Source organism: Somniosus microcephalus, chromosome 10, assembly GCF_052327205.1.
Source record: "Somniosus microcephalus isolate GS21.2 chromosome 10, FLI_Smic_1.0, whole genome shotgun sequence".
Classification (NCBI taxonomy): domain Eukaryota; kingdom Metazoa; phylum Chordata; class Chondrichthyes; order Squaliformes; family Somniosidae; genus Somniosus; species Somniosus microcephalus.
Genome location: NC_140996.1, coordinates 237,165,092 through 237,192,230, shown reverse-complemented (window position 1 = coordinate 237,192,230; position 27,139 = coordinate 237,165,092). Strand labels below are relative to the sequence as shown.

Genomic DNA, 27,139 nt, shown 5'->3' with positions numbered 1-27,139 from the left:
ACATTCTCGCTCTGCCTTGCTTTATGCTGTGTGATTTAATGTGGCTCCGTCAAAACCTTGAGGGGAGTGTGCACTCTGTTTCTGCACTGTCAGTGTCTGGGGAGTGTGCCCTCTATCTATCTCTCTCTTGGTCTCGGTGTCTGACTTTGTCTCTTTAAGTCAGCCGTGGCTCAGTGGGCAGCACTCTCGTCTCTGAGTCAGAAGGTTGTGGCTTCAAGCCCCCACTCCAGAGACTTGAGCACAAAAATCTAGGCTGTCACTCCACTGCAGTACTGAGGGAGCGCCGCACTGTCGGAGGGGCAGTACTGAGGGAGCGCCGCACTGTCGGAGGGGCAGTACTGAGGGAGCGCCGCACTGTCGGAGGGGCAGTACTGAGGGAGCGCCACACTGTCGGAGGGGCGGTACTGAGGGAGCGCCGCACTGTCGGAGGGGCAGTACTGAGGGAGCGCCGCACTGTCGGAGGGTCAGTACTGAGGCAGCGCCGCACTGTCGGAGCGGCAGTACTGAGGGAGCGCCGCACTGTCGGAGCGGCAGTACTGAGGGAGCGCCGCACTGTCGGAGGGGCAGTACTGAGGCAGCGCCGCACTGTCGGAGCGGCAGTACTGAGGGAGCGCCGCACTGTCGGAGGGGCAGTACTGAGGGAGCGCCGCACTGTCGGAGGAGCAGTACTGAGGGAGCGCCGCACTGTCGGAGGGGCAGTACGGAGGGAGTGCCGCACTGTCGGAGGGTCAGTACTGAGGGAGCGCCGCACTGTCGGAGGGGCAGTACGGAGGGAGTGCCGCACTGTCGGAGGGTCAGTACTGAGGGAGCGCCGCACTGTCGGAGGGGCAGTACTGAGGGAGCGCCGCACTGTCGGAGGGGCAGTACTGAGGGAGCGCCGCACTGTCGGAGGGGCGGTACTGAGGGAGCGCCGCACTGTCGGAGGGGCGGTACTGAGGGAGCGCTGCACTGTCGGAGGGGCAGTACTGAGGGAGCGCCGCACTGTCGGAGGGTCAGTACTGAGGCAGCGCCGCACTGTCGGAGCGGCAGTACTGAGGGAGCGCCGCACTGTCGGAGCGGCAGTACTGAGGGAGCGCCGCACTGTCGGAGGGGCAGTACTGAGGCAGCGCCGCACTGTCGGAGCGGCAGTACTGAGGGAGCGCCGCACTGTCGGAGGGGCAGTACGGAGGGAGTGCCGCACTGTCGGAGGGTCAGTACTGAGGGAGCGCCGCACTGTCGGAGGGGCAGTACGGAGGGAGCGCCGCACTGTCGGAGGGTCAGTACTGAGGGAGCGCCGCACTGTCGGAGGGGCAGTACTGAGGGAGCGCCGCACTGTCGGAGGGGCAGTACTGAGGGAGCGCCGCACTGTCGGAGGGACAGTACTGAGGGAGCGCCGCACTGTCGGAGGGACAGTACTGAGGGAGCGCCGCACTGTCGGAGGGGCAGTACTGAGGGAGCGCCGCACTGTCGGAGGGGCAGTACTGAGGGAGCGCCGCACTGTCGGAGGGACAGTACTGAGGGAGCGCCGCACTGTCGGAGGGGCAGTACTGAGGGAGTGCCGCACTGTGGGAGGGGCAGTACTGAGGGAGCGCCGCACTGTTGGAGGGGCAGTACGGAGGGAGTGCCGCACTGTCGGAGGGTCAGTACTGAGGGAGCGCTGCACTGTTGGAGGGGCAGTACTGAGGGAGCGCCGCACTGTCGGGGAGGGGGGGCAGTACTGAGGGAGCGCCGCACTGTCGGGGAGGGGGGGCAGTACTGAGGGTGCGCTGCATTGTCGGAGGGGCAGTACTGAGGGAGCGCTGCACTGTTGGAGGAGCAGTACTGAGGGAGCGCCGCACTGTCGGGGAGGGGGGGCAGTACTGAGGGTGCGCTGCATTGTCGGAGGGGCAGTACTGAGGGAGTGCTGCACTGTCGGAGGGGCAGTACTGAGGGAGCGCTGCACTGTTGGAGGAGCAGTACTGAGGGAGCGCCGCACTGTCGGAGGAGCAGTACTGAGGGAGCGCCGCACTGTCAGAGATGCCATCTTTTTGATGCGACGTTAAACCAAGGCACCGTCTGCCCTCTCGGGTGGGCATAAAAGATCTCATGACCGGTATTGGAAGAGGAGCAGGGGAGTTCTCTTCACTGTGGCGGGTTGTGAGTGCGGGCGGGTGGCGGGTTGTGTGGGATTGGCCTCATCCTCGGTTTTCAAAATTGTCCATTTTTGGACTGGTCAAACCTAGCCAGCTTACACGCCCGGTGCCGCACTGCCACCTGCACGCTGTAACTCTTTCTGCGTTTCTCTAACATTTTCAGCCAATAATCAAACACAATTTATTGTTTAAAAACTTGAGCTCCCGATTCCTGCGTCAGTCCCTACCTGATCTGTGCGGCCCTGACCCACGACTTGCTCCCAGCATCCCCGCTCTCGATGGCTGCCTAGTGTCTGGTGAGAGGAAGTCACTCGTGAAATCTTGTGAGCTGAGCAAAAGCTGGTTGTTTTATAACGTTACTGAGGTGACAGGTTAGAGGTCATGGGTGGACGGATGGGACAGACAGTGTTAGCACGGAGCCCTCGGCCTCTCTGCTGTGGGGCGGGGGAGGGGTCAGCTGGCAAATGGGAGCGAGGGGGAGACAAACTGAAGAGTGTTTCAGTTACCCCAAAAAATCAACTGGCCATTTAACTGTTCCTGTTTGTAGAATTGCTGGGTGCAAACTGGCTGCATTTAACAGAGAGTGTTTATGAGAGAGTGAGAGCGTGAGTGAGCGGGCGAGCGAGTGAGTGAGCGAGAGAGAGTGAGTGAGTGAGTGAGTGAGCGAGCGAGCGAGAGTGAGTGAGTGAGTGAGCGAGTGAGTGCGTGAGAGAGAGAGCGAGAGCGAGCGCGGGAGCGAGCGAGAGTGAGTGAGCGTGCGAGCGTGAGAGAGTGAGCGAGCGAGAGCGAGCGCGGGAGCGAGCGTGAGTGAGCGAGCGTGAGTGAGAGAGCGTGAGTGAGAGAGCGTGAGTGAGCGAGCGAGCGTGAGTGAGAGTGAGTGAGCGTGAGAGAGTGAGAGTGAGAGTGAGTGAGTGAGTGAGTGAGCGAGCGAGTGAGCGAGCGTGAGTGTGAGCGAGCGCGAGTGAGTGAGCGAGCGTGAGTGTGAGCGAGCGCGAGTGAGCGAGCGTGAGTGAGCGAGCGTGCGAGCGTGAGTGAGCGAGTGAGAGAGCGAGCGTGAGAGCGGGAGAGCGAGCGAGAGGGGGAGAGCGAGCGCGGGGGAGAGCGAGCGCGGGGGAGAGCGAGCGCGGGGGAGAGCGAGCGCGGGGGAGAGCGAGCGTGTGAGCGCGTGAGCGAGTGTGCGAGTGTGAGAGAGAGCGTGAGTGCGTGAGCGAGCGTGAGAGTGAGAGAGCGAGCGTGAGAGAGAGCGAGCGCAAGAGAGCGAACGCGAGAGAGAGCGAACGCACGCGCGAGAGAGAGCGAACGCGAGAGAGAGCGAACGCGAGAGAGCGAACGCGAGAGAGCGAACGCGAGAGAGCGAACGAGAGAGAGAGCGAACGCGAGAGAGAGAGCGAACGCGAGAGAGAGAGCGAACGCGAGAGAGAGAGCGAACGCGAGAGAGAGAGCGAACGCGAGAGAGAGAGCGAACGCGAGAGAGAGAGCGAACGCGAGAGAGAGAGCGAACGCGAGAGAGAGAGCGAACGCGAGAGAGAGCGAACGCGAGAGAGCGAACGCGAGAGAGAGCGAACGCGAGAGAGCGAACGCGAGAGAGCGAACGCGAGAGAGAGCGAACGCGAGAGAGCGAACGCGAGAGAGCGAACGCGAGAGAGAGCGAACGCGAGAGAGAGCGAACGCGAGAGAGAGCGAACGCGAGAGAGAGCGCGAACGCGAGAGAGAGAGCGAACGCGAGAGAGAGCGAACGCGAGAGAGAGAGCGAACGCGAGAGAGAGAGCGAACGCGAGAGAGAGAGCGAACGCGAGAGAGAGAGCGAACGCGAGAGAGAGAGCGAACGCGAGAGAGAGAGCGAACGCGAGAGAGAGCGAACGCGAGAGAGCGAACGCGAGAGAGCGAACGCGAGAGAGCGAACGCGAGAGAGAGCGAACGCGAGAGAGAGCGAACGCGAGAGAGAGCGAACGCGAGAGAGAGCGAACGCGAGAGAGAGCGAACGCGAGAGAGAGCGAACGCGAGAGAGAGCGAACGCGAGAGAGAGCGAACGCGAGAGAGAGCGAACGCGAGAGAGAGCGAACGCGAGAGAGAGCGAACGCGAGAGAGCGAACGCGAGAGAGCGAACGCGAGAGAGAGCGAACGCGAGAGAGAGCGAACGCGAGAGAGAGCGAACGCGAGAGAGAGCGCGAACGCGAGAGAGAGCGCGAGCGCGAGCGCGAGAGAGAGCGCGAGCGCGAGAGAGAGCGAACGCGAGAGAGAGCGAGCGCGAGAGAGAGAGCGAGAGAGCGAGCGCGAGAGCGAGCGTCAGAGCAAGTGAACGTGAGAGTGAGCGTGAGCGAGTGAATGAGTGTGAAGTTTTGCGAGCAGTGTGTAAGATGCAATGAGCGGCTATGCTGAAGGAAGAAGAATGAAGGCGAGGCAGGCGAGAGGGCCAGCTACGGCAGCCTGACTGGCGGAACGGCAGAGATGTTTAACCTGTAGCTGGTGAGAATGAGCGGAGGTGGCACGATGGGCCGAATGGCCTCCTTCTGTGCTGTAACATTCTATGATTGTGTGCGAGCAGTGGGGAGGAGTGCACGGGGTTAAAGGGCGAGAAACATTATCTCGTTTCCATCACTTGCGCTTTTTAGCGACTACAGACTGTTTCGTCCCACACTCGGCCAGTTAACAACATCCTTGTCCCCAGCGCCACAGAACCGCTGTCATCGTCAGGAAGAGTCATGATGAGCAGGATGTTAGCGCAGTGACTCAGCACGGCCCCTGCACCCTGTAACCAGGGGGCGTGGCCCCTGCACCCTGTAACCAGGGGGCGTGGCCCCTGCACCCTGTAACCAGGGGGCGTGGCCCCTGCACCCTGTAACCAGGGGGCGTGGCCCCTGCACCCTGTAACCAGGGGGCGTGGCCCCTGCACCCTGTAACCAGGGGGCGTGGCCCCTGCACCCTGTAACCAGGGGGCGTGACCCCTGCACCCTGTAACCAGGGGGCGTGACCCCTGCACCCTGTAACCAGGGGGCGTGACCCCTGCACCCTGTAACCAGGGGGCGTGACCCCTGCACCCTGTAACCAGGGGGCGTGACCCCTGCACCCTGTAACCAGGGGGCGTGACCCCTGCACTCTGCCACGATTTTCTAGAATCAAAGAAATTTCAAGCACAGGAGGCCATTTGGCCCATCGCGCCAGTGCTAGCTCCACACCAGAGCCGTCTACTCTAATCCCAACTCCCTGCTCATTCCCTGTACTCTCTATTACGTTTCTCTAACCCCCTCCTACACTGTGACTCTCTCAGCCTCAATAGTCCAGAGGTAATGGATCCCATTCCCCAATGACCCCCTCCCCCTCCCTGTACTAAACCTCGTTTTTTGTCCCTTGTTACCAATTCCCCCACCAATGGAAACAATCTTTCACTCCCAAACCCTTTCACCATTTTGGACCTTGCGATTAGATTCCCGAACCTTCCCTGCTCCAGTCAGTACAGACCTGGTACATCACGTCTCTCACCATCCCTCTCATCCTGGCTACCATCCCAGGAATCTACACGCACCTTTCCCGTGGCTATAAAGCACTTGCTATAATAGGGTGCCCCACAACTGCTAGGGTGCCCATTTACCTTTTTTAAAAAAAAAAATGATTTATTCCACTTACAATCTTGCTTTCAAAGATGTGTGTGTGTGATAATTTTACCGTTTAGATTACACTTCCATCCTTTCTCCCATATTTATTTTCATCGAACTGTATTTGCCGCCCATTTGCCCAATCCCCTAACACACCCACTCCCTCCTGTAGTCGCTTCCATTTCCCTCGGTCTTCCTTCCCCCTAAATTGATGTCATCAGCAAGTTTTGATATTAGTCCCTCTAAATCCAGGTGCAAACCATTTCTAGACGCGGAGAATGAGAGCGTCCCCAGCACGAGTGGCCAATCTGGGATTACCCTACCCTGACTGCCGATCTGTTAACTATCCCTCCATCCCTGCCCTCACTTTCCCGAGAACTGCCCGGGCCTTATCTTCACAAGTGTGTCACATGACACTTTATCAGGTCTAAATCCATCCCATCCATGGCATTCCTGTTATTTATCCACCCAGGAATTGCCTTGGAAACTTTGATTAAGTTAGTCAAGCATGCCCCCCCCTCTTTACAAATCCAGCCCAGCCCATATCTCTAAACGCTCACTAATGTTACTACCATCGGCCTCAGTACCCGGGTTAGGCAGGGATGGAAATCCGCCAGGGTTCGTGCTCCTGATCACAATCCAACAATCCCTGTGCAGTGGATGATGGGTGAGAATTGGCTTCACATGTGATGCCCCAATGGTTGAATATCCATCACACAAGATTGGCCACTTGGGTGAGGTACCGAGGGGTGGCTGGGGTGTGCAATCTGACCCCAGTGAGAGGCAGAGAAGCAGGAGAGGATAAGAATGAAGTATCAGCGGAGCGTCAGTGCGGAGCGTCTTGCGAGTGCAGTAGGCAAGGAGCTGCTGGAGTGCACGAGGTGGGAAGAGGCACAAGCTCATATCCAGGGTGATGGGGGGGCTGCTGCAGAACATTGCGTTTACACATCGGGGGCAGGGTGGGAATGCAGTGCGACCAAACGACACACTTCACACACCAGGACCCTGGGCACTCACTAACACTCAGCCGAGAGTGGCCAGGGGAGGAGAGGATGTTTAAAAACGATGCACAGCGAAGAGAAAATTAATAGTGAAATAAGGTAGCGCTGGTGACAGCAGGGAGACAGATAGTGACAGAAGTAGAAGAGTGGGTTTTGTTATAGATCGAGGGGGACGGGCTTGGGGAGACGGAGGGGTGGAATGAGAAACGGTCCGGCTTGCTGTCTCCACTCTATGCCATTGCTAAGCTACCAGTGATGAGGGTTAGGGATGAGGGACGACATTTATGCTGTTAAACGGCCAAGTTTATTTTCTTACCTACAGGCTTGGTCACTGGGATGTTTCCCAAATACAGCACCTGGAACCGCTGGACCAGCTCATTCTTGGGGACTGGGAACTCCACTGCAGACGGGATTGGGGGGAACACACAAGACAAGACAGAAAGGAAGATTTAGAGCCATTCGTACGAGGCCCATACAAGGACACCGTCGTTAAAATACGGTAACCTTCCTGTAAAGAGCTCCCAAAGACATTAATCAGCGACGGCAGCGATTCAACTGGCATATCTCGGCAACGAGAGGCACAAACCCTTGCGCTGGCGCCAGGTGATTTACTGCCAGGTGAGGGTCTTCACACGCCAGGAAATATCAGCCTTGTTCCAGCTCCCGCACAGACTGCACCTCACTCAATAACAGATTCTTATAAAACACGGAAAGTCAAATTTGTTACATTATATATTGAAAAAAATCTTACGTTTTCTGGCTCAGCACTTCCTATTTTACAATTCATTCTCAGGGTGTGGGCATTGCTGGCAAAGCCGGCGTTTATTGCCCACCCCTAGTTGCCCGGAGAAGGTGGTGGTGAGCCTTCATCTTGAGCCGCTGGTAGTGGGAGTGATTCAACGGAGGGGCCACTTCAGAGGGGGGTCAAGAGTCAACCACCTTGGTGTGGGACTGGAGCCACGTACAGGCCCAGACCGGGTCAGGACGGCAGGATTCCTTCCCTCAAGGACATCAGTGAACCCGTTGGGTTTTTATGACAATCCGACAGCTTCATGGTCACTTTTACTGAGACCAGATTTTTATTTCCAGATTTTTTAAACAGAATTCAAATTCACAAACTGCCCCGGTGGAATTTGAACTCACGATCTCTGGATTACTGGTCCAGTGACAGAACCACGACACTCCCGTATCCCGAGTTAAGTGGTGTGGTGCTGAGCTGTAAGGCTCTGATATCCCAGGTTACATTCCAACTAGATTCACATCAATGTAACTGGCACAAACATTAAACACCATCCCACTGTGGCTGGTTGCTAGGTTACATGTGGGTCCACTGGCTGGTTGCTAGGTTACATGTGGGTCCACTGGCTGGTTGCTAGGTTACATGTGGGTCCACTGGCTGGTTGCTAGGTTACATGTGGGTCCACTGGCTGGTTGCTAGGTTACATGTGGGTCCACTGGCTGGTTGCTAGGTTACATGTGGGTCCACTGGCTGGTTGCTAGGTTACATGTGGGTCCACTGGCTGGTTGCTAGGTTACATGTGGGTCCACTGGCTGGTTGCTAGGTTACATGTGGGTCCACAGGACACTATCCCAACACGCGGTTACAAGAAGTGAAGCTGTGGCAGAGCCAAGCGCGCGGTTTCTGTGCCGACAGGCGGAGATGGTACCTTGGAACGGAACGTCGACGAGCTTGGAATGGTCGAACAGGAGTCCATTCATCGAAGTCTTGGCGTCCTTCCTGTCGGCCATGATCTGTGGAGGTACAGCGGCGGGTCAGTGGGGGAGGGGAGGCAACATCCACAATCCAAGGCAGGGCCACTGACCGAAGGCGGGATCAGGACTGAGAGCGTGTCCGAGTAATAAATAAAAACTGCATTTAAAGAGCCGCTCTTCGCCCTTGTTGAAATTTCTTGAGTTATTTCACACAATGAATAATTCGGCAGTGCAGCGACTGACGAACACACAAGATTAATGGGCAGGAAAAGACCGCCTCATCAGTCAATCCCGCGCCACACTCGAGATGGTCAAAGCATCGTAACTAGACACTGTCCCCTCCCCTCCCCACAGCCGTGTAATCTCCTGGGAGAGGCAAAAATCCCCAGGCCACTAAGGGAAAAAATACTCTGGAAAATTCCTCCCCGCCCCCCCTCAGGTGATGGAAACCAGTTGAGGAGATCACATGGACCGAACATGGACCTGTTCTAAAGGCAGGTGCTGGACAGGGGGCACAGGGCAGATTGCCGACACCCTGTTTATCTGCTAGGTGTCTCCAGCATGCTCGGTATAAATGATGTTAGATTGGCCGTGATTGCGAGACGTGGCAGAAACGCACTCCCACTCCACCTTTCCCCAGAACAGGCTCTGGGTTTCCCATCATAAGAACATAAGAACATAAGAAATAGGAGCAGGAGTAGGCCAATCGGCCCCTCGAGCCTGCTCCGCCATTCAATAAGATCATGGCTGATCTGATCCTAACCGCCAATCCACTATCACAGAACCATCTCCTGAATCTAACAGAATTAGACACATGAAATAGGAGCAGGATCAGGCTACACGGCCCCTGGGCCCACTCCGCTACCCACAGGGCCATGACCGATCCGGACCTAGACTCATGTCCAAATTCCTGCCCGCTCCCCGTAACCCTTAATTCCCTTTACTTCTAGGAAACTGTCTATTTCTGTTTTAAATTTATGTAATGATGTAGCTTCTACAGCTTTTTGGGGCAGCATATTTGGAGCACTTGCTGACTCGGCCTCTGCAGCCTGCATCAGACTGAGAAACCTGTACACACCTGTCGCTTCCTACAATCACACAGCACAGGAGGAGGCCATTCGGCCCATCGTGCCTGTGCCGGCTCTTTGAACGAGCTCTCCAAATAGTCCCACTCCCCCCTGCTCTTTCCCCATAGCCTTGCAAATTTCTCCTTTTCAAGTATTTATGCAATTCCCTTTTGAAAGTTATTATTGAATCCGCTTCCACCGCCCTTTCAGGCAGCGCGTTCCAGATCACAACTCGCTGCGTAAAAAAAATTCTCCTCCTCTCCCCTCTGATTATCTTAAACCTGTCGCCTCTGGTTACCGACCCTCCTGCCACTGGAAACAATTTCTCATTTACTCAATCCTACCCTAAATTTCTATGCCTCCTTTTGTTCCCCTCCCCAGCTATCGCTCCGGGTTTATTGCAGACATGCACCGCGCGTTAGGACGCTAAATGTAACCCACGTTTAGTTATATACGACACTGTGGTGGACCTGGGTTCAAGCCCCACTCCAGAACTCGAGCACATAGTCCAGACTCAAATCCCCAGTGTGGTGCTGAGAGAGCGCTGCTGTCGGAGGTGCCGTCCTTTAGATGAGACGTCAAACCGAGGCCCCGTCTGCCTGCTTAGGGCATGTTAAAGATCCCTCGCAGTGTTGGGAGAGGAGCAAGGAATTCTCCCCAGGGTCCTGATCCACATTCCTCTCGCAACAAACACCTCCAAAAAAAAAAAGACTTTCACGACCTCAGGACTCGAGCACTTTACAGCCAATCTGCACACAGCAAGATCCCACATACATCAATTTGGTAATGGGCAGATAATCTGTGTTCAGTGATGTTGGTTGAGGGATAAATATTGGCCCAGACACTGGGGAGAACTCCCCTGCTCCTCTTCGAATAGTGCCATGGGATCTTAAACAGCCACCTGAGAGGGCAGACGCGGCCTTGGTTTAACGTCTCATCCGAAAGACGGAAACATATAAACTGGTCATTCACCTCATTCTTGTGCGTGGGATCTTACTGTGCGTACATTACAGTTGCTCCACTTCAAAGCAATCCATTGCTGAAGTGCTTTGAGACATTTCTGAGTGAGGCGGCAAGGGGCTGTATAGATGCAAGTCTGCTGAACTTCTCTGCTGTGTCGACTGTGAGCCCATTCATCGAAAATATACAAGTTAGCAACTGTTTATGAAGCAACATTAAAATATTGACAGTAGATGGTAGTGTTTTTAAACAGACAGTGTGTGAGCTGAGCTCTCGTTCAGCCCAGGGCCCGAGGTGTTGCCCGTGAAGAGCCTGTGCCTGGGAGTCGAGTTCACACACGGACCAGTGAGCAGAACGAACAGTACCTTAGAGCAGACCTCATGCAGTCTGGTGGCGATGGCCTTCGCTGGGGTGTCACAGCGGAACACGTGGCATTTCAGCACCCGGGTCAGTTTGTCCCTGGCGACGTAGGCGAAATCCCTAAACACAATACAAAATAAATTAAACTACCTCGAGAGTAATAAGGTGGCTAAATTACCGAGACGTAATTTATAATCTGACTCAATTCAGCTAGTGTCGAATAAACACGACAACATGTGAAGATACCTTCTCCTCACTGGAAAGAAGGAAAAAAAGAGCAAAAGTAAAATAAAGAAAGCGAGATTTGCCTTTATAAAGTTATAACTGGGGTTCAACGCAAGAAAGAGCAGGTGCTGTGAATTATATAGACTGGGCAAATCAAATTGGCAAAGGTAGTCTGGAGGACGAGTTCAAGGAATGCGTTAGAGATGCCATGGAACCAACCAGGGAACAGGTCATTTTAGATCTTGTATTGTGTAATGAGACAAGGTTCATTAGTAATCTCATAGTAAAGGATCCTCTGGGGAAGAGTGATCATAATATGGTAGAATTTCATATCGAGTTTGAAAGTGAAATACTTAAATCCAAAATTTAAATAAAGCCAATTACATAGGTATGAGGGGCGAGTTGGCTAAGGTAGATTGGGAAATTAGATTAAAAGGTATGATGGTAGATAAGCAGTGGCAAACATTTAAAGAAATATTCCAAAATTCTCAATGAATATAAATTCCATTAAGAAAAACTCCATGGGAGAAGTGATCCATCTGTGGTTAACTAAAATAGTTAAGGATAGTATTAGATTAAAAGAAGAGGCTTATAATGTTGTGAAGAACAAAAGTAAGCCTGAGGATTGGGAGAGCTTTACAAACCAGCAAAGGATGACCAAAAAATTGACAAAAAGGGAGAAAATAGAATACATAGAAACATAGAAGATAGGAGCAGGAGTAGGCCATTCGGCCCTTCGAGCCTGCTCCGCCATTCAATGAGATCATGGCTGATCATCCAAGTTCAGAACCCTGTCCCTGCCTTCTCCCCATATCCCTTGATCCCTTTAGCCTCAAGAAATATATCCAATGAACTGGCCTCCACCGCCCTCTGTGGCAGAGAATTCCACAGGTTCACCACTCTCTGGGTGAAGAAATTCCTCCTCATTTCAGTCCTAAATGGCTTACCCTTTATCCTTAGACTATGACCCCTGGTTCTGGACTCCCCGGCCATCAGAAACATCCTTTCTGCATCTAGTCTGTCCAGACCTGACAGAATTTTATAGGTTTCGATGAGATCCCCTCTCAATCTTCTAAACTCCAGTGAGTACAAGCCCAATTGACACAATCTCTCCTCGTACGTCATTCCTGCCATCCCAGGTATCAGCCTGGTGAATCTTCGCTGCACTCCCTCCATGGCAAGAACGTCCTTCCTCAGGTAAGGTGACCAAAACTGCACACAATACTCAAGGTGCGGTCTCACCAAGGCCCTGTACAACTGCAGCAAGACATCCTTGTTCTTGTACTCGAACCCTCTTGCTACGAAGGCCAACATACCATTTGCCTTCTTAACCGCCTGCTGCACCTGCATGCTTACCTTCAGCGACTGGTGCACAAGAACACCTAGGTCTCTTTGCACTTCCCCTTCTCCCAATCTATTGCCATTCAAATAATAATCTGCCTTCCTGTTTTTGCCACCAAAGTGGATAACCTCACATTTATCCACATTATAGTGCATTTGCCATGTTTCTGCCCAATCACCCAACCTGTCCAAATCGTGCTGGAGTTTCATGACATCCTCCTCACAGCATACTCTCCCACCCAGCTTTGTGTCGTCTGCAAATTTGGAGATATTACATCCAATTCCCTCGTCCAGATCATTAATATATATTGTGAACAGCTGGGGTCCTAGGACCGATCCTTGCGGTACCCCACTAGTCACTGCCTGCCACTCGGAAAACGACCCTTGTATTCCAACTCTTTGCTTTCTGTCCGCCAACCAGTTCTCTATCCAAGTCAATACCTTGCCCTCAATCTTGCACGCTAACCTCTTCTGCGGGACCTTATCGAAAGCCTTCTGAAAGTCCAAATACACCACATCCACTGGTTCTCCCTTATCTATTTTACCAGTTACATCCTCAAAAAATTCCAGTAGATTAGTCAAGCATGATTTACCTTTTGTAAATCCATGTTGACTTTGTCCGATCCTGTCACTGCTTTCCAAGTGCTCTGCTATTACATCTTTTATAATGGACTCTAGCATTTTCCCCACTACCGATGTCAGGCTTAACGGTCTATAATTCCCTGCTTTTTCTCTGCCACCTTTTTTGAATAGTGGGGTAACATTAGCTACCCTCCAATCCATGGGTACTGTTCCAGAGTCTATTGAGTTCTGGAAGATGACCAGCAATGCATCTACTATTTCTAAGGCCACTTCCTTAAGTACCCTGGGATGTAGATTATCAGGCCCTGGGGATTTATCGGCCTTCAGTCCCATCAATTTTCCTAACACCATTTCCCTACAAATACTGATATCTTTCAGTTCCACCCTTTCATCAGACCCTATGTTCCGCGGTATTTCTGGGAGGTTATTTATGTCCTCCTTTGTGAAGACAGAACCAAAATATGTATTTAGTTGGTCTGCCATTTCTTTGCTCCCCATTATAAATTCCCCCGATTCTGACTGCAAGGGACCTACGCTTGACTTCACCAATCTTTTCCTCTTCACATATCTATAAAAGCTTTTACAGTCAGTTTTTATGTTCCCTGAAAGCTTACTCTCATATTCTATTTTCCCTTTCTTAATTAATCCCTTTGTCCTCCTTTGTTGACTCCTAAACTGCTCCCAATCCTCAGGATTATTGCTTTTTCTGGCCAATTTGTATGTCCTCTCCTTGGATCTTATGCTATCCCTAATACGAGAGTAAACTAACAAGAAATATAAAAATAGATTGTAAGAGCTTCTACAAGTATGTAAAAAGGAAAAGAGTAGCAAAAGTAAGCGTTGGTCCCTTAGAGGCTGAGACAAGTGAAATAATAATGTGGAATAAGGAAATGGCAAAGAGTATAAACAAATATTTTGCATCTGTCTTCACAGTAGAAGACACAAAAGACATACCAAAAATAGTGGGGAACCAAGGTGCTAATGAGAGTGAGGAACTTAACATAATTAATATCAGTAGAGAAAAAGTGGGACTAAAAGCTGACAAATCCCCTGGACCCGATGGCCTACATCCTAGGGTTCTAAAAGAGGTGGCTGCAGTGGATGCATTCATTGTGATCTTCCAGAATTCCTGAGATTCTGGAACGGTCCCAGCGGATTGGAAGGTAGCAAATGTAACACCGCTATTCAAGAAAGGAGGGAGAGAGAAAGCAGAGAACTACGGGCCAGTTAGCCTGACATCAGTCGTCGGGAAAATGCTGGAATCCATTATTAAGGAAGTGGTATCAGGGCACTCAGAAAATCATAACATGATTAAGTAGAGTCAACATGGTTTTATGCAAGGAAATCGTGTTTGACAAATTTATTAGAGTTTTTTGAGGATGTACCTAGCAGGGTAGGTAAAGGGGAACTAGTGGATGTAGTATATTTGGGTTTCCAAAAGGCATTCGATAAGGTGCCACATAAAAGGTTTCTACGCAAGATAAGGGCTCATGGGGTTGGGGGTAATATATTAGCATGGACAGAGGATTGGTTAACGGACAGAAAACACAGAGGAGGGATAAATGGGTCATTTTCAGGTTGGCAGGCTGTAACTAGTGGGGTGCCATAAGGATCAGTGCTTGGGCCTCAGCTATTTACAATCTATATTAATGACCTAGATGAAGGGACCGAGTGTAATGTATCCAAGTTTGCTGATGATACAAAGCTCGGTGGGACAGTAAGCTGTGAGGAGAACACAGAGTCTGCAAAGGGATATAGACAGATTAAGTGAGTGGGCAGTAAGGTGGGAGATGGAGTATAATGTGGGGAAATGTGAGCTTATTCACTTTGGTAGGAAGAATAGAAAAACAGAATATTTTTTAAATGGTAAAAAACTAATAAATGTTGGTATTCAGAGAGATTTAGGTGTGCTCATATAGGAAACACATTAGCATGCAGGTACAGCAAGCAATTAGGAAGGCAAATGGCATGTTGGCCTTTATTGCAATTGGGTTGGAGTACAAGAATATGGAAGTCTTGCTCCAATTGTACAGGGCCCTGGTGAGATCACACCGGGACAGTTTTGGTCTCATCAGAGGAAGGGCATACTTGCCTGGGTAGATGCAGAGAGGTTGTTTCCCCCCGGCTGGAGAGTCGAGAACCAGGGGGCACAGTCTCAGGGTAAGGGGTCGGCCATTTAAGACTGAGATGAGGAGGAATTTCTTCACTCAGATGGTTGTGAATTTTTGGAATTCTCGACCCCAGAGGGCTGTGGATGCTGAATCGTTGAGTATATTCAAGGCTGAGATCGTTAGATTTTTGGACTCAAGGGGAATCGGGGAATGTGGGGATTGGGCGGGAAAAGGGAGTTGAGGTCGATGATCAGCCATGATCTTACTGAATGGCGGAGCAGGCTCGAGGGGCCATATGACCTCCTTCTGCGTTGTATGGATTAATTAAGGAAAGCCAGCACGGATTTGTTAAAGGCAAATCGAAACTTGATTGAGTTTTTTGATGAGTTAACACAGAGGGTTGATGAGGGCAATGCGGTTGACATAGTGTACATGGATTTCCAAAAGGCGTTTGATAAAGTGCCACATAATAGGGTTGCCGACAAAGTTGAAGCCCATGGATTAAAAGGGACAGTGGCAACATGATACAAAATTGGCTAAGTGACAGGAAACAGAGTAGTGGTGAAGGGTTGTTTTTCGGACTGGAGGAAGGTATACAGTGGTGTTCCCCAGGGGTCGGTTCTAGGACCACTGCTTTTCTTGATATATATTAATGACTTGAACTTGGGTGTACAGGGCACTATTTCAAAATTTGCAGATGACACAAAACTTGGAAGTATAGTGAACAGTGAGGAGGAGAGTGATAGATTTCAAGAGGCTGGTGGAATGGGCGGACACGTGGCGGATGAAATTTAACGCAGAAAAGTGATAGGAAGAATGAGGAGAGGCAATATAAACTAAAGGGTACAATTCTAAAAGGGGTGCATGAACAGAGAGACCTGGGGGGTATATGTGCACAAAGCGTTGAAGGTGGCAGGGCAGGTTGAGAAAGCGGTTAAAATGGCTTACGGGATCCTGGGCTTCATAAATATAGGTATAGAGTACAAAAGCAAGGAAGTTATGATGAACCTGAATAAAACACTGGTTCAGTCTCAACTGGAGTATTGTGTCCAATTCTGGGCACCGCACTTTAGGAAGGATGTGAAGGCCTTAGTGAGGGTGCAGAAAAGATTTACAAGAATGATTCCAAGGATGAGGGACTTCAGTTACGTGGATAGACTGGCGAAGCTGGGGTTGTTCTCCTTGGAGCAGAGAAGGTTGAGAGGAGATTTGATCGAAGTGTTCAAAATCATGAGAGGTCGGGACAGAGTAGATAGAGAGAAACTGTTCCCATTGGCAGAAGGGTCGAGAACCAGAGGACACAGATTGAAGGTGATTGGCAGAAGAACCAAAGGCGACGTAAGAAAAAACTTTTTTACGCAGCGACTGGAATGCACTGCCTGAAGTGGGGGAGGAGCCAGATTCAATTGTGGCTTTCAAAAGGGAGTTGGATAAGTACCTGACGGAAAAAAAATTGCAGGGCTACGGGGAAAGGGTGGGGAGTGGGACTAGCTGAAGTGCTCTCGCAGAGAGCCGGCACGGGCTCGACGGGCCGAATGGCCTCCTTCTGTGCTGTAACCATTCTATGGTTATTTTATGATTTATTTAGGGAAATTCTGGGATAAAGAAGGAAAGAAAGACATGCATTTCTATAGCGCCTTTCGGATGTCTCAAAGCACTTTACAGCCAATGAAGTACTTTGTGAAGTGTAGTCACTGTTGTAATGTAGGAAATGCAGCAGCCAATTTGTGCACAGCAAGCTCCCACAAACAGCAATGTGATAATGACCAGATCATCTGTTTTTTTAGTGATGTTGATTGAGGGATAAATATTGGCCCCAGGACACCGGGGAGAGCTCCCCTGCTCTTCTTCAAAATAGTGCCGTGGGATCTTTTACATCCACCTGAGAGAGCAGACGGGGCCTCGGTTTAACATCTCATCCGAAAGATGGTGCGGCTCTCCCTCAGTACTGCACCGGAGTGTGAGCCTGGATTATCAGCTCATGTCTCTGGAGTGGGACTTGAACCCACAACCTTCTGATTCAGGGGCGAGAGTGCTACCCACCGAGTCAAGCTGACACAAAGCTGAGCCATTGAAACAAACAGAAATTACAAGCTTCTACGGAGCGACAACACAGACTGAGACATTGTGAGGGGCGGACAGGGTTTGAGAGGGTACAGATATCGGGGGTCACAGCTCTGTGTCCAATCTACACACACCCGCAGAGAACTCACACACGAGAAGGAGATGAATGAAATGTAATGATCTTGGACAGGCAGTAACTGGGGTACAAACGCAGCAGATTCTATGACAGGAGACTAGTTTCATGAAAAATGTGTTCACAGATTGGAAGGTGACACCATGGAGTCTGAGGGATGTGAGAAATGGAGGCTTCAATACTGTACCTCTCACTGCAGCACAGTCAGCACAGCCAAAGGAGAGAAAAATCAAATCAGATTACACCACGCAAAACGCAACCTGCACACACACCGTACTACAGCACGATCGACAGTCCCGCCCTCAGGGAGATAGCTGTATACCCTGGGGTCTCCCAGTCCTGCCCTCAGGGAGATATCTGTATACCCTGGGGTCTCCCAGTCCCCCTCTCTCAGGGAGATATCTGTATACCCTGGGGTCTCCCAGTCCCTCTCTCTCAGGGAGATATCTGTATACCCTGGGGTCTCCCAGTCCCTCTCTCTCAGGGAGATACCTGTATACCCTGGGGTCTCTGATGCGCTATCAATAACTCAAAAGACTGAGATTAAGCGAGTAACTAACAGGCTTTTATTAACAAGAGAATGAAGGTGTGCCTCGAGTGGTCGACCGGTCCAGAATACAGAGGGACTGTGGAGCAGTCACCTCTATACCTGGACTCGTGGGAGGAGCCAGCCGAGGCATGTACAGGCATGTACACAGTGGAATACAAACAGTGGTTTACCACAGTCTCCCAGTCCCTCTCTCTCAGGGAGATATCTGTATACCCTGGGGTCTCCCAGTCCCTCTCTCTCAGGGAGATATCTGTATACCCTGGGGTCTCCCAGACCCTCTCTCTCAGGGAGATATCTGTACACTGACTGGTGTCGCTCAGTCCCTCACTCTCAGGGAGATATCTGTACACTGACTGGTGTCTCTCGGTCCCTCTCTCTCAGGGAGATAGCTGAACATAAGAAACAGGAGCAGGAGTCGGCCTTTCGGCCCCTCGAGCCTGCTCCGCCATTCAATAAGATCATGGCTGATCCAATCTTGGCCTCAACACCACTTTCCCGCTCTCTCCCCACACCCCTCGACTCCCTTGTAGTTCAATGTCTGTCAATCTCCGCCTTGAATATATTCACTGACTCCGCCTCCACAGCTCTCTGGGGTAGAGAATTCCACAGATTCACGACCCTCTGAGAGAAGAAATTCCTCCTCATCTCTGTCTTAAATGGGCGACCACTTATTCTGAGACTATGGCCCCGAGTTCTAGATACCCCCACGAGGAGAAACATCCTCTCAGCATCCACCCTGTCAATCCCCCTCTGTATCTTATGTGTTTCAATAAGATCCCCTCTCATTCTTCTAAACTCCAATGAGTATAGGCCCAACCTGCTCAACCTTTCATCATACGTCAACCCCTTCATCTCTGGAAACAACTCCAGGTGCGGTCTCACCAGCATCCTTAAAGTTTCATCAAAACTTCCCTACTTTTATACTCCATACCCCTTGCAATAAATCTGTACACTGACTGGTGTCTCCCAGTCCCTCTCTCTCAGGGAGATATCTGTACACTGACTGGTGCCTCTCGGTCCCTCTCTCTCAGGGAGATATCTGTACACTGACTGGTGTCTCTCAGTCCCTCTCTCTCAGGTAGATATCTGTACACTGACTGGTGTCTCCCAGTCCCTCTCTCTCAGGGAGATATCTGTACACTGACTGGTGTCTCTCAGTCCCTCTCTCTCAGGGAGATATCTGTACACTGACTGGTGTCTCTCGGTCCCTGTCTCTCAGGGAGATATCTGTACACTGACTGGTGTCTCTCAGTCCCTCTCTCTCAGGGAGATATCTGTACACTGACTGGTGTCTCCCAGTCCCTCTCTCTCAGGGAGATATCTGTACACTGACTGGTGCCTCTCGGTCCCTCTCTCTCAGGGAGATATCTGTACACTGACTGGTGTCTCTCGGTCCCTGTCTCTCAGGGAGATATCTGTACACTGACTGGTGTCTCTCAGTCCCTCTCTCTCAGGGAGATATCTGTACACTGACTGGTGTCTCTCAGTCCCTCTCTCTCAGGGAGATATCTGTACACTGACTGGTGTTTCCCAGTCCCTCTCTCTCAGGGAGATATCTGTACACTGACTGGTGTCTCTCGGTCCCTCTCTCTCAGGGAGATATCTGTACACTGACTGGTGTCTCTCGGTCCCTCTCTCTCAGGGAGATATCTGTACACTGACTGGTGTCTCTCAGTCCCTCTCTCAGGGAGATATCTGTACACTGACTGGTGTCTCTCAGTCCCTCTCTCTCAGGGAGATATCTGTACACTGACTGGTGTCTCTCGGTCCCTCTCTCTCAGGGAGATATCTGTACACTGACTGGTGTCTCTCAGTCCCTCTCTCAGGGAGATATCTGTACACTGACTGGTGTCTCTCAGTCCCTCTCTCTCAGGGAGATATCTGTACACTGACTGGTGTCTCTCGGTCCCTCTCTCTCAGGGAGATATCTGTACACTGACTGGTGTCTCCCAGTCCCTCTCTCTCGGAGATATCTGTACACTGACTGGTGTCTCCCAGTCCCTCTCTCTCAGGGAGATATCTGTACACTGACTGGTGTCTCCCAGTCCCTCTCTCTCAGGGAGATATCTGTACACTGACTGGTGTCTCCCAGTCCCTCTCTCTCAGGGAGATATCTGTACACTGACTGGTGTCTCCCAGTCCCTCTCTCTCAGGGAGATAGCTGTACACTGACTGGTGCCTCTCGGTCCCTCTCTCTCAGGGAGATATCTGTACACTGACTGGTGTCTCTCAGTCCCTCTCTCTCAGGGAGATATCTGTACACTGACTGGTGTCTCCCAGTCCCTCTCTCCCAGGGAGATATCTGTACACTGACTGGTGTCTCCCAGTCCCTCTCTCTCAGGGAGATATCTGTACACTGACTGGTGTCTCTCAGTCCCTCTCTCTCAGGGAGATATCTGTACACTGACTGGTGTCTCTCAGTCCCTCTCTCTCAGGGAGATAGCTGTACACTGACTGGTGTCTCCCAGTCCCTCCCTCTCAGGGAGATATCTGTACACTGACTGGTGTCTCCCAGTCCCTCTCTCTCAGGGAGATATCTGTACACTGACTGGTGTCTCCCAGTCCCTCTCTCTCAGGGAGATATCTGTACACTGACTGGTGTCTCCCAGGCCCTCTCTCTCAGGGAGATATCTGTACACTGACTGGTGTCTCCCAGTCCCTCTCTCTCAGGGAGATATCTGTACACTGACTGGTGTCTCCCAGTCCCTCTCTCTCAGGGAGATATCTGTACACTGACTGGTGTCTCTCAGTCCCTCTCCCTCAGGGAGATATCTGTACACTGACTGGTGTCTCCCAGTCCCTCTCTCTCGGAGATATCTGTACACTGACTGGTGTCTCTCAGTCCCTCTCTCTCAGGGAGATATCTGTACACTGACTGGTGTCTCTCAGTCCCTCTCTCTCAGGGAGATATCTGTACACTGACTGGTGTCTCTCAGTCCCCCCTCTCTCAGGGAGGTATCTGTACACTGACTGGTGTCTCTCAGTCCCTCTCTCTCAGGGAGATATCTGTACACTGACTGGTGTCTCTCAGTCCCTCTCTCTCAGGGAGATATCTGTACACTGACTGGTGTCTCTCAGTCCCTCTCCCTCAGGGAGATATCTGTACACTGACTGGTGTCTCCCAGTCCCTCTCTCTCGGAGATATCTGTACACTGACTGGTGTCTCTCAGTCCCTCTCTCTCAGGGAGATATCTGTACACTGACTGGTGTCTCTCAGTCCCTCTCTCCCAGGGAGATATCTGTACACTGACTGGTGTCTCCCAGTCCCTCTCTCTCAGGGAGATATCTGTACACTGACTGGTGTCTCTCAGTCCCTCTCTCTCAGGGAGATATCTGTACACTGACTGGTGTCTCTCAGTCCCTCTCTCTCAGGGAGATAGCTGTACACTGACTGGTGTCTCCCAGTCCCTCCCTCTCAGGGAGATATCTGTACACTGACTGGTGTCTCCCAGTCCCTCTCTCTCAGGGAGATATCTGTACACTGACTGGTGTCTCCCAGTCCCTCTCTCTCAGGGAGATATCTGTACACTGACTGGTGTCTCCCAGGCCCTCTCTCTCAGGGAGATATCTGTACACTGACTGGTGTCTCCCAGTCCCTCTCTCTCAGGGAGATATCTGTACACTGACTGGTGTCTCTCAGTCCCTCTCCCTCAGGGAGATATCTGTACACTGACTGGTGTCTCCCAGTCCCTCTCTCTCGGAGATATCTGTACACTGACTGGTGTCTCTCAGTCCCTCTCTCTCAGGGAGATATCTGTACACTGACTGGTGTCTCTCAGTCCCTCTCTCTCAGGGAGATATCTGTACACTGACTGGTGTCTCTCAGTCCCCCCTCTCTCAGGGAGGTATCTGTACACTGACTGGTGTCTCTCAGTCCCTCTCTCTCAGGGAGATATCTGTACACTGACTGGTGTCTCTCAGTCCCTCTCTCTCAGGGAGATATCTGTACACTGACTGGTGTCTCTCAGTCCCTCTCTCTCAGGGAGATATCTGTACACTGACTGGTTTCTCTCAGTCCGCTATCTCAGAGCAGATGTGGAGCATTTTGAATCCCCTCACTGCACTCCTGTGGCCACTTCTCTCATCTTATTTGTTTTAGGTGGGAGGAATGGGCCCTGGGATTTAGTGTAAGTTGGGGTACGGGGAGACCAGTGCATGACCCTCCCCCCATGTTTACTGGAGCCGGAGCCACTGCCCTCATCAGTCAATGGCCGGCGGTGTCTGGAGTTTGTGAGCTCACGGATTGTATGTGACCGCGGTGTCTGAAGTTTGAGCTCACGGATTGTATGTGACCGCGGTGTTTGTGTGAACAGTGAGGCACGAAGTCCTGCGGGAGTCTCACCGAGAAAGCTCGCACCCCGCAGTGGAATTCCAGAGGTGCGGAACGCTCCTGGAAGTGCCACCCCGGGATCGTGCAGGGAGTCACGGTCAGGGTCTGGGAACGGAGACAGTGTGACGGGGGTGAGGCAGCGTGGTGACATCCGCCTGGAATCAGAGGTCTCGCTGTGTAACTCCGACTCCAGGGGCCGCGCGGGGGCGAGCTGCGCGATTGTAGGCGAGCTACAGCCCGCTCCCACCTCCCAGGTCACTGGTTACAGGACAGAGATCAGTGCGGCAATCCTGGGTGAACTTTCCGTGACTCTGAGGCCAGTTAGAACTGCTGCCCCGTCAATGGTGGCACCAGCAGGAGATCAGCGAGGCTTTCAGAGGCTGCTTGCGAAGTCTTGCTATGCAGCCGGTCACTCGCTGAGGGACGCCTGGATTACAGTGCGGAGCATTCAGCAAGGGCTCTGGCGGGGGGAGGGAGAGCTGTGGCGTTTACATACCGTCCGTTGTCACGCCCGACACCCCACACCCGGATGCTGACGATCGGCTGCGTGTGCAACATACTCTGGCCCAGGGGGTCGATGAGGCTCAGTGTGTCGTTCTCGAGCAGGAGCAGCATGTCTTTACCCTGGGGAGGAGAGACACTCACATTGCAAACAGCGCCTTATCACATCACCCAGAGACGTCCCAATGCGTTTCACAGCCAATCAATCACTTTGAAGTGCAGTTGCTGTAATGCAAGGAATGCAAGCCATTTTGCATACAGCAAGATCCCACAAACAGCAGTGAGACAGGTGACCATTTAATCTGTTTTTAGTGAGGGAGGTATGTTTGCCGTGACTCCAGGAGAACTGTCTGCTTTTCCAATAGTGCCGTAGGATCCTCAACACCCACCTGACCAGACATGGCCCCAGTTTAAAGTCTTATTTAGGGACAGTACCTCTGACAGTGCGGCTCTCCCTTGGTACTGCCCCTCCGACAGTGCGGCACTCCCTCAGTACTGCCCCTCCGACAGTGCAGCACTCCCTCAGTACTGCCCCTCCGACAGTGCGGCGCTCCCTCAGCACTGCCCCTCCGACAGTGTGACGCTCCCTCGGTACTGCCCCTCCGACAGTGCGGCTCTCCCTCAGTACTGCCCCTCCGACAGTGTGGCTCTCCCTTGGTACTGCCCCTCCGACAGTGCAGCGCTTCCTCAGTACTGCCCCCCCGACAGCGCGGCGCTCCCTCAGTACTGCCCCTCTGACAGTGCGGCACTCCCTCAATACTGCCCCTCCGACAGTGCAGCGCTCCCTCAGTACTGACCCTCCGACAGTGCGGCACTCCCTCAGTACTGCCCCTCCGACAGTGCGGCGCTCCCTCAGTACTGCCCCTCCGACAGTGCGGCGCTCCCTCAGAACAATTTGTGCTGGAGTTGCGAGAGTCATCTCGGGATGTGGGCATCGCTGGCAAGGCCGGCATTTATTGCCCATCCCTAGTTGCCCTGAGATGCTGGTGGTGGGGCTTCTGCTTGAACCGCCAGTAGCGGGTTTGATACAATGGAGTGGCCACTTCATAGGGCAGTTAGGAGTCATTCACGTTGGTGTGGGACTGGAGTCACGTACAGGCCCAGACCGGGTCATGACGGCAGGTTTCCTTCCCTAAAGGACATTAGTGCGCTAGTTGGGTTTTTACGACATTCCGATAGTTTCATGGTCACTTTTACTGAGACCAAATTTTTATTTCCAATCTGAATTCGAATTTCCAAACTGCCCTGGTGGGATTTAAGCTTGTGTTCTCTGGATTATTGGTCCAGTAACAAACACTCCATTAACGTACTGTCTCAGTGGGGTTAGAACCCACATCCTTCGGACTCGAAGGCAAGCGTGCCTCCACTGGGCCAAGCTACGATATAAAGGGAGCAAGGGCAAGAGCACGAAACAAAGGAAAAGCTCAACCGTTCCCACGGCAACGCAAAGCATCACCTGCAACTTACGGAGACAGCAAATATCAGAGAGTGAGCATCATAAATCAGAGCGGCAGGTTAACGAGCTCCACACAAGGCGGTGCCTGTTGGACACACACACAGCGCCCAGGGAACGAGATCCATCATCGCCCTCTGCGCACCTTCAGACACGCCCTCGCTCCCAGAGCTGCAGCCTCGGTCCGCCCCTCACACCGGCTGCAGTCAGCAAGCCCCGTCTTCGAGGCGGTAGGTGGTCTCCCTCACAGAGGGCAGACCCTGTGCCTGTGTCAGGGGCACAGCCTTGCAGACAACAGCTCGAGAGAGAAACATTCAGCCCCCCGAGCCCGCGCCATTCCAATCGCCGGGAATGTGATCCTGTTCACTTGATAAGTGGCCAACAGAGAGTGTGTGACAGAGCCAGCAAGGTCCGATGTCAGACTGGGTGGGACTGCACTACCACTGACCTCCGCATCTCCAGATTGAGGGGGCGGGGGAAGGAGGCAAACAGTGTGGAAACATTCTGTGTTTAAGGACGGCTGCCGTCCAAGCACCTCGCACAACTGAAGTGTGTGCGAGACCTAACAGCGAGTGTCGGCAGAGTTCACAGAATCACAGAAACCCCACAGTGCAGATAGAGGCCATTTCGGCCCATCGAATCTGCACCGACACATATCCCACCCGATTCCCGTAACCCCTACACCAACACATATCCCACCCTATCCCTGTAACCCCATGTATTTAATACCCCTAACACTAAGGGTCAATTTATCATAGCCAGTTTACTGGCAGGGTAGCACGGCCCAGTCCCATCCTGTCCTCACCCAATATCTCACACACCAGCAAGGGACACTCGATAGTGATCAGCAGTGGGAACCGAGACTGACATTTTTTCACCCCTCCTTACCCCAGGGGTACTGAGGGTAATTGTAGCCCCTCCCCCAGTGCCACCCCGTGCGCACTCAGGACAGACCGGGATTCACCTGGGACCTCCGTCCTCCACAAGGGACGTCTCGGTAACACACCCGGCGACGCACTTTCCCCCGAACCGTCAACTCGGTCCAATGCTTTCTCTGGATAATTTCAGTAAAGAGGCTGTGAGCACGGAATGTCCTGTCTGTTGTACGCACACCGACTCTTCACTGAATTTCACACCCAGGGGAGGCTGAGCAAACAGTATCATCACCACGCTACACGGCGACCAATCAACTGCAGCAATCACGTGGAATGTCGATCTTTGGCAATGGGCAAACCGCACCAAACCCCTGCGCCGCGACCCCAGGAGTTGACGGGTTGGTGATGGGGGTTAGAGTCAGGCCCGAGCTGTCCCACTGCGCGGTTCCACTTACCTCACCCCAGGTACCGGCCCCATCGTGCAGGTTGTTCTTGTGGTAAGACAGCTGCCGGATGCAGTTGTTGACGGCAATGCTGCTCTTCCCTGGAGCCAGGTCCTCCTCCAACATCTCCACCCAACCAAGGGACCGGACAGCAAAACACTGCACAACACACAGCCACAGTCACCTCTCCGCACCCAGTACAAAGAACAGCCACCGACAGATAGGTTCGCGGGGAGGGGGTTAGTGCTGGGAGCGCACAGGCACAAAAAATCATTCTAAAGGCCAATGGAATGTTAGCCTTTACCTCGAGGGCTGGAATACAAAGCGGTGGAAATTATATTACAGTTATATAAAGCTCTGGTCAGACCCCATGGGGACACTGCGTTCAGTTCTGGGCCCCGCCCCTCAGGAAGGATATATTGGCCTCGGAGGGGGAGCAGCGCAGATTCACCAGAGTGATACCGGGGCTGAAAGGGTTAAATTCCGAGGACAGGTTGCCCAGACTGGGCTTGTGTTCCCTCGAGTTTAGAAGATTAAGGGGTGATCTGATCGAGGTGTTTAAGATGATTAAAGGAGTTGATCGGGTCGAGAGAGAGAAACTATTTCCTCTGGTGGGGGGAGTCCAGAACAAGGGGGCAGAACCTTAAAATTAGAGCCCGGCCGTTCAGGGGTGATGTCAGGAAGCACTTCTTCACACAGAGGGTGGGGGAAATCTGGAACTCTCTCCCCCAAAAAACTGTTGAGGCTGGGGGTCAATTGGAGCTTTAAAGACTGAGATTGATGGATTTTTGTTGGGTAAGGTTATTAAGAGTTACAGAACCAAGGCGGGTAGATGGAGTGAAGATACAGACAGCCATGATCTAACTGAATGGCGGAACTGGCTCGAGGGGCTAAATGGCCTCCTCCTGTTCCTGTGTAACAGGCTCGAGGGACTGAATGGTCTCCTGAGGGACAGGGGGCTGGAAGGTATCCTCTGCCTGCAAGAATCTGCCCTATAATCAGTCTTGGGCAATATGCCAACAAATTCCAAGTGGGCATGGACCCACAAAATAACACTGCCCCACGGTGGCAGGAATTAGCAATCTCATTCAGGGGTGGGGTGAAAAAATAGGAGAATATTAAACTGGTGCAGTGTGGGGGGGGGGCGGGGGGACTGAGATACATTCTTGGAGCAGAGGGAGCTTTACTCTGCATCTACCCCGTGCTGTACCTGCCCTGGGAGTGTTTGATGGGGCAGTGTAGAGGGAGCTTTACTCTGTATCTAACCCGTGCTGTACCTGCCCTGGGAGTGTTTGATGGGACAGTGTAGAGGGAGCTTTACTCTGTATCTAACCCGTGCTATACCTGCCCTGGGAGTGTTCGATGGGACAGTGTAGAGGGAGCTTTACTCTGTATCTAACCCGTGCTGTACCTGCCCTGGGAGTGTTTGATGGGACAGTGTAGAGGGAGCTTTACTCTGTATCTAACCCGTGCTGTACCTGTCCGGGGAGTGTTTGATGGGACAGTGTAGAGAGAGCTTTACTCTGTATCTAACCCCGTGCTGTACCTGCCCTGGGAGTGTTTGATGGGACAGTGTAGAGGGAGCTTTACTCTGTATCTAACCCGTGCTGTACCTGCCCTGGGAGTGTTTGATGGGACAGTGTAGAGGGAGCTTTACTCTGTATCTAACCCGTGCTGTACCTGCCCTGGGAGTGTTTGATGGGACAGTGTAGAGGGAGCTTTACTC

General features: G+C 52.4%; 1 protein-coding gene across 1 annotated transcript in view; it reads right to left on the bottom strand.

Moving 5' to 3' along the window:
• Positions 1–2,332: 2,332 nt before the first annotated feature.
• Positions 2,333–27,139, bottom strand: part of LOC147112198 (amyloid beta precursor protein binding family B member 2-like) — a 77,055-nt gene continuing 52,248 nt past the window's right edge. The window contains 7 exon segments of the mRNA XM_085999850.1: positions 2,333–2,404; positions 7,022–7,093; positions 7,095–7,105; positions 8,373–8,457; positions 10,811–10,925; positions 22,638–22,765; positions 25,426–25,572. Of these exon segments, the coding sequence (XP_085855976.1) occupies positions 7,034–7,093; positions 7,095–7,105; positions 8,373–8,457; positions 10,811–10,925; positions 22,638–22,765; positions 25,426–25,572 (546 nt within the window). The 3' untranslated portion in view covers positions 2,333–2,404; positions 7,022–7,033.